Below are 7354 nucleotides of genomic sequence, written 5' to 3' on the forward strand. Positions count from 1 at the left end.
GTGTAAAAAGCTTTGTAGATGGTAAAGCAAATGCATGTATTGTTTTTGTTGAATATGTTATAGTTAATCTCTAATGGAAATATACATATTTTTACACTGACATTGATTTGTATAATTAATAAGAGCATTTTATGTAAGTATATATATATATATATATATATATAATATATATATATATATATATATATATATATATATATATATATATATATATATATATATATATGTAATCAAGAAATCCTACCAATGGCTTGGACAGCACAGAGGATCCTAGCTGCACAGGAGCAGGCCCTGAGTACTCGAGCAATAGAGTCTTAAATCTGCCACACCAGAGAAGACCCACGGTGTAGGCTGAACAAAGAGGCTCCTGAGACAGTCCAGCACATAACTGCAGGGTGTAAGATGCTGTCAGGGAAAGCATACGTGGAGCGACATAACATAAGTGGTGGGCCTAGTGTACAGAAACATCTGTGCAGGATACGGGCTGGAGACTCCAGGATCAAGGTGGGAAACACCTCCAAAGGATGTGGAGAATGACCGAGCCAAAATCCTGTGGGACTTCCAGATACAGACTGACAGGATAGTGAATGGTGAGCCAACCGGACATAGTGGTGGTGGATAAAAAACAGAACAAAGCCGTGGTAGTGGTTATTGCAATACCAAGTGATGGCAATATAAGGAAAGAGGAACATGAGAAACTAGAAATACCAGGGGCTCAAGGAGGAGAAGGCCTGGAAGGTGAAAGCATCAGTGGTGCCCGTGGTGATCGGAGCACTTGGAGCTGTGTAACCCCCAGAACTTTCTTATTTGGAAAGTAATTTCATAAAATCATAAAATGTTTTATTCAATATACACACCCAAGACTATAGCTGCTACTGCCAGCAGACTACTTGGACCTTGGCATACATTTTGGCTTATACTCAAGATTTTCTCATTCAGTTAATGAACAAAATGCATTTCGTTTAGGCACGGATGTCCAGAGAATCATGACAGAACAATTCCTTACTTATTTTTCTAACTTTAAAAAAGAGAAGTTCAGTGGAAAACACAACCTTATAGCAATATGATGAAGGTACTGCATATTGGACTAATGAGATAATGACTATAGGCTATTTGACAGCAATGCAGAACACAGCATTTACTGGGCTGCCGTGGGCATAATATCGCAGTAATTAAAATAAAGGGACAATAAAGGAGAGAACTGGTGAAACTGAGTATCCAATGCTTTTAAAGACGGTCTTATCTCACTGTGATGCATAAATCACTACATACAAATGAGGCAACATTAATCCTCGAGAAAGTGGTCTCATCACATCAAATAAATCACTATAAATGGACTCAAAGGACAAAATGGTGAATATTTAATACAACTGTCTGCTTTACATCCCTGAAAAATAAAACTGTTAAGATTGCTTTGTCATTCACTAAGAGACTGACTCAAAGGCTGCGTGTTAGACATCCCAAACAGACCCAAGGGACTGTCTGCGTAGGCTTTCTTAAAAATAATCCACAATGCCCCCTCCCACAGACCTCACATGCTCCCTGTTTTATGTATGAAAGACCATCCAAAATGTAAATGAGAACTGTACAATAGATTTCTCTGCCTTTCTAACACTGCAGCTGTAAAGGTGAACTATGTCATTTTTCTGGTGGAGAGTCTGCCATCTGCTTATCTCCATGTTCCACAATATGCTTTTTGACTTATTTAGTGTTCCCACCAGTTTACGTTAAGACCACTGTAGCACAAGTGATGTATTAATATTATTTTAATAATTGTATTCAATACAATGTCTGGAGAATACAGTAGAGGTGACCTTTTGGTTCTGATGAAACAATCACTAAATACAGATTAAATTATTTCTATATGTTTAAGACAATCCTTCCATCATAAAGTATAATTAATTTCATCAGTTTTTTGCTCAGATTATTTTTTGACAATGGGGGCAAAAATTTGAACATGGGGTTCCACCAGTCTCTTACACTGACTTATCCATTGTAATCAATTACAAGTCATTTAAATGCTCAAAACTAAGGATTCCTGTGAGCGGTGTCACCTCACCACAGATCTGATCTGTAACTTGTTCTAGTGGAGACTGATATTTCATGCCAAATTGTAGAATTTTCCAGGCAAAGCAATAAAAACAACATGGAGTCAAGCAAGCATTTTAATGTTTCACTTTTGCTCCCTATGTAGCATTGGAGCATTTAGGATATTGATTGATCTGGCAGCACACTTGTATTTCTTGGACACCTTATATCTTCCAAAGTCAGCTTCTCATATGGATCTGCTGGCATTTCACATCAGCGTCATTGATATTCTCCAAGCTTATTTTAACTTTGAGGCCTGTCCTTAAAAGTCCCCATCTCTGTGTCTAAAAGTACAGGTAGATAGATGGTCAGAAGACACACATGTAATATCATGTGATGTATTCATAAAGCTGTGGACTTGCTTTATATTCAGTCATCCATCGAGATCAAAAGCCTGGATGCTGTTTGTAACAGTTCTAAGAGAGTTGCATCAGGAGGTGCATCCAGCCTGATTATACAAACAAAAAATCTTAAAAAAAAAAAAAAAAAAAAAAAATAGAATGTAATTTAATTCTAGACATTTCCATCTGCATTCAATGTATTCTTAATTCAGTAATGTGTAGTGTCGTATGTTGCTACTTTGCTGGATGCTAATGTTTTAGATTTTGTTGTATTTTTGACCTGCATCGCCAGTGTTAATAGAATGAAACTGCATCTTACAAGAGTATAAGTATTCTTTCCATACCCAGTAATGGAAAGAATACTTTGAAAATGTATTTATTTAGTTACAGAATATTGAATACCTGCATTAAAATGTATTCAGAGTACTGTACTCTGAATACTCTGAATACTTACTCTGATTTAAATATACCACCACATAATTACAATCGGCTTGATTTTTGTGTTAATCATTAATTTATTTTAAATTAGAGAAGGGACCTACACTCAACAGAGTTTTTTTCTTTCTTTCTTTTTTTTTTTCTTAATTATGTGCAGGTCAAAGCTAAAATTTCTTTGAACGTCATGTATTTTTGGATATTTTGGAAAGTAATTGTATTCTGAATACAACCAAATGAAAAAAATAACTGTACTGGAATATTGTAACTCAAATTTAAGTATTCTGAATATGTATTTTTGGTACATGTATTCAGTCACTTCCCAACACTGCCTATACCACATAAGACAGCCTTTTTATTTTTCCCCGTCTCTGTTGAGTTAATCATCACCATTGTTTCACAGCCCCATCTGAAGCAGCAGCCTCCTCCTTATCTCGGCTCTGTGTTGGGCACATGTAGTTACTGGTGGCAGCAGACTCTAGATTTACAGGCTGCAGACTCCCCTTTGCCCACTTCCGCTCTCTCCAGTGTGCCCGCTGTCCTTGCCAGCAGAAGTGCACTGTAGCAGATAGATACTGGCATGATCATTTGCTGCTGATGCCACATTCCTTTTTATGTTTCAGATCAAGGCCAAATCTGAAACACATTTTGGGGCTTTGCAATTTATTCATCAATGACACGGATATGTGGTATCTCTTTCCCACATGTTTATTTCTAAAGTGGAATATATTTAGCTGTCTCCTTTGTCTCTCCACGTCTGTCCCCACTCATCTGTTAAATGGACTCTTGTTGGGAAATGAGCCAAAGCCATCCAGGCACTTATGGCTGGGTGGATGAAGTAAGTTGCCACTATATTTATCATGGCTGCCTGGTTGCACTGAATAAGATGGAATCTTTACCTGTAGTAGTAGTAGTAATAGTAGTAGTAGTAGTAGTAGTAGTAGTAGTAGTAGTAGTAGTAGCAGTAGTAGTAGTAGTAGTAGTAGCAGTAGTAGTAGTAGTAGTAGTAGTAGTAGTAGTAGTAGTAGTTGCATGCACACAAGAATAAATTTGAGAATGAAACCATTTTTACTTTTTTCATTGACAAAATCAATTATTTTAACATTTTGTCCAGTATCATGCATGTTTGGAAGAAAGTACAAGTAAGATGTGGTCAGTAGATCAGAGGAGCTTGATAGATCTGTAGATTAAACAAGGATTAAACTAGCTTTGACATAGTGACCACTTGTAATCTTCTGACAGAGTACATGAGACCAGATGGTGCAGGGCACACTGGCTTTTATGCATGTTTTTAAAAAAAATATATTTTTATTTATTTTTTTTTTCATAAAATGACGGCAGATATTTATAATTTTCAGATGGTGAAGGCCCTCAATTTTGCCTTTCAGTTAGTCCAGGTTTAAACTTTTAAAAAACTCTTTCTGTTATTTCTGTTATAGCTGTTGTTTCTGTAGCCTTTAATAAAGGCTTAGGGGTGTCATATACACTTTTTTTTTTTTTTTTTTTAGTTTAGTTTTTGTTTTTGTTTTTATAGCTATACATTTTATGGCACAGTATCGATGTTTTATTCTGCAATAGAGTCTACCTAGCGACCTGGTGTCCAAGTGCAACTTTATGCATTCGTCTACGTAGTCCTACTCGTGATCTCCAGTGACCTACTAACAGCATTAGGTCCAGGTTTATATTTTAAAATGGCTCCTATGGGAAATCCTGCCCGTAATATATGAACGTGAGATTCCCAGACAGGCAGCGTCTCCCCCTCACTCACTCCACTCAGCACTTTGAGTCTTCCCCATCCTGCTTCGTGTTGACTGGCTGACTGGCTGTTGTAGTGATCACAATCTGCTACCGATAGCGGCGGCTCAGTGTAAGGAGCCGAGCGCGCATCGTGTGGGCGGGACTTTTACGCAGGAGGAGAGAGCTTCGCTAAACGCAGCCTGCTTGACACAGCATCGAAGAAGAGGCAACTGAACGGAGGAGGATGCGGACAAAAAAAACATATTTCTAAGCATCAAAACGTCAGAAGACATGATATTCGCTGGCTAGAACAGCTGCCATGGTGCCTGGGAACTGGGGGATGCAATACGAGGGAGCATGCTGCAGCAGGGGTAATTGTATTTTTAAAACGTGTTTGTTTGATTTGCGAATGTGGTCCACCCTCTTACAGTCCGAAGGCAACCGTTTACATGTTAGAAGTAACGATGCAATACATTTAGCAAATTAAATTTAAGCACAAATTAGCTGTATTGTGTTTATTACAAGTCATGGGGCATTTGGCCAAATGGCAAACCATTCCTCAATCCTTTAACATGACATGCCATTAGGCCATGGTTTTAATTTCGAAATGTGAACAATTATGTTCCTTGTTGCACAGTTTACCTCTTTATAGCAGTGTATCATCTCATTTGTATGCCCCACTTAACTTGAACTCATGTGTGCCCCCTCTTGTTCCAATCTAGGGATGCAGTATTGTGATGATGCTTATGGGTGGCAAAAGTTTAGCTAATGAAGAGCTATGGCTACTACAACCACCTCTACCACCAATACAACAGCAGCACCAGTGCCGGAGATACTTCCCCCACGTGATGAGGGGAAACAACCTGATCCTTCCCACGTCCTTGAGCATATGTCAGGCCCGAAGCTGGTCTGTAAGCCTGCCGTGTCAACAGGAGCTATCCCAGGGGAGAGCTCATGCAGCGTGCCCCGCAGTTGTAACCACGTCCGGTGTCATTCACTTACAAGGACGAGGAAGCCTACAGCAGGAGGAGTTGAGGAGAAAGTAAGAGTTTGTTGTGATGAGGAGCTTGAGACTTCATTCACGTATGTTGATGAGAATGTAAATTTGCGAGTGACCAGCCCAGAAACGAGTTGTAAAAGCACACATAGGACCACACGTAACGGCGAACCATGTTCAGAAACACAGCCAGACTTCTCCTGTATGTCTGAGGATGATTTGTCATTTGGAGACAGTTCTGGGACTTCCATAGACTACGGTTTTATAAGTGCGGTCACCTTTTTGGTGACTGGCATCTCTCTGGTGATCATATCCTATGTAGTTCCGAGGGATGTTGAAGTAGATCGGGACACAGTATCAGCCAGAGAGATGGAGAGGTTGGAGACAGAGAGTGCACGGATAGGAGCCCACCTGGACCGCTGTGTGATAGCCGGGTTATGTCTGCTGACTCTAGGGGGAGTGGTGCTGTCCACGCTACTCATGATCTCCATGTGGAAAGGGGAGATGTACAGGCGGAAAGTCATAGCATACTCCAAACGTACAGCCAAACTTTACGGATCCATCAGCCTCAAGACCAGATCCAGTCCTAGTCACTCATCTGTGCAAGTGTCCATAGATGAACTGGATGAAACTATAGCCTGAAAACTATGCAGCATTTAGTTGTTAAAAAGAATGAAAAGAAAGCTATCACTGCATCTTCAACCTTATTCTAGGTTTAGCATTCATTACACATCATGCAGTAGCAACTTCATTATATAAAGTAAGAATAAAGGGATAAGCCAGTCCATATGATCAGAGCTGCTGTACTGTACAAAGGTTTTAATATAAAAATAATATATTCAGATGTTTAATTTACTTGTTATTTTTGTAGAAAAGGTTACTGAAGGGAAAAGATTCATTCAGTTTGGTGTGTATCTTGATCCGTCCTCTTTATCCATGTAACATTCTGCAACAGTTTTAAACACACAATTTATCTTTGCACATGCATACATCATTTACACATAATTTCATTGCATATGTCTTAAAACCTTTGTGTACTGGTCAAAAGCAGCAGCCAGGTGTCATGGGCAGTGCTACTCATGTTTGAAGATGCTGTCTCTTGGAGTCTCCATTCATTATTAAGACTATTCATTTTTAATGGCGAATGTCTCTGACCGTAGATTTGCCCACAGATGGACATGTTGCTGGAAGAGAGTCCCTGTGGAGCTGGGAGTGTGTGGTGTGCACTGTGGTGAGAGTGTAGGGGGGTGAAGCTCGTTGGGCCACGTGGTAATATCCAGTGACAATCCTGTTCTGGTGCAGTGCTGAGGTCAGCCATAAGTCTCAGATAGTAGGGCTATATTATACTGCATTCTGCATTGCTGACACAAGCAAACTACTTTACCTATACTTTTTCTGTTACTTTCTTTGTGTTAAATCTTTGTTTTCATCACTACCAGCAAGGGACAGTATTATTATACCAAACTGTATTCTACAGACCTGTGCATAGTTTATAAAGCTCTAAACTGTAGCAAACCATTTGGGCACCAGTCACTGGATACCAAATTGTTTGCTACAGTTTATGAAGTAAGTGATGATTTCAGAAGGAAAAACAACAGCTTCAGTTGTTCACATATTGTGGGTGGAGTGGCTAATCATACACCACAGTCTGGTTTCAGTTTTTGTTTTTTGTTTTTTTGTTTTGTTTTTTTTTTTTGCAAGAAAAGAAAAAAGTAACAAAACAAAACATTTATGTTATTGTGTAAAAAAGGACAAT

General features: G+C 39.0%; 1 protein-coding gene across 1 annotated transcript; it reads left to right on the forward strand.

The window, feature by feature from the left end:
• Positions 1-5379: 5379 nt before the first annotated feature.
• LOC110171442 (transmembrane protein 74) lies at positions 5380-6240 on the forward strand. Its single transcript, XM_020937151.1, has one exon. It carries the CDS (start codon positions 5380-5382, stop codon positions 6238-6240), a length of 861 nt encoding a protein of 286 aa, XP_020792810.1.
• The last annotated feature ends 1114 nt before the right edge of the window (positions 6241-7354 follow it).

Source organism: Boleophthalmus pectinirostris, unplaced genomic scaffold (genome assembly GCF_026225935.1).
Source record: "Boleophthalmus pectinirostris isolate CB_2022bp ecotype Guang Dong unplaced genomic scaffold, ASM2622593v1 HiC_scaffold_6, whole genome shotgun sequence".
In the NCBI taxonomy this organism is placed as follows: domain Eukaryota; kingdom Metazoa; phylum Chordata; class Actinopteri; order Gobiiformes; family Gobiidae; genus Boleophthalmus; species Boleophthalmus pectinirostris.

Excerpts from the sequence above, each read along its gene's own strand:
- LOC110171442 (XM_020937151.1), top strand. The coding sequence starts at position 5,380 with ATGGCTACTACAACCACCTCTACCACCAATACAACAGCAGCACCAGTG.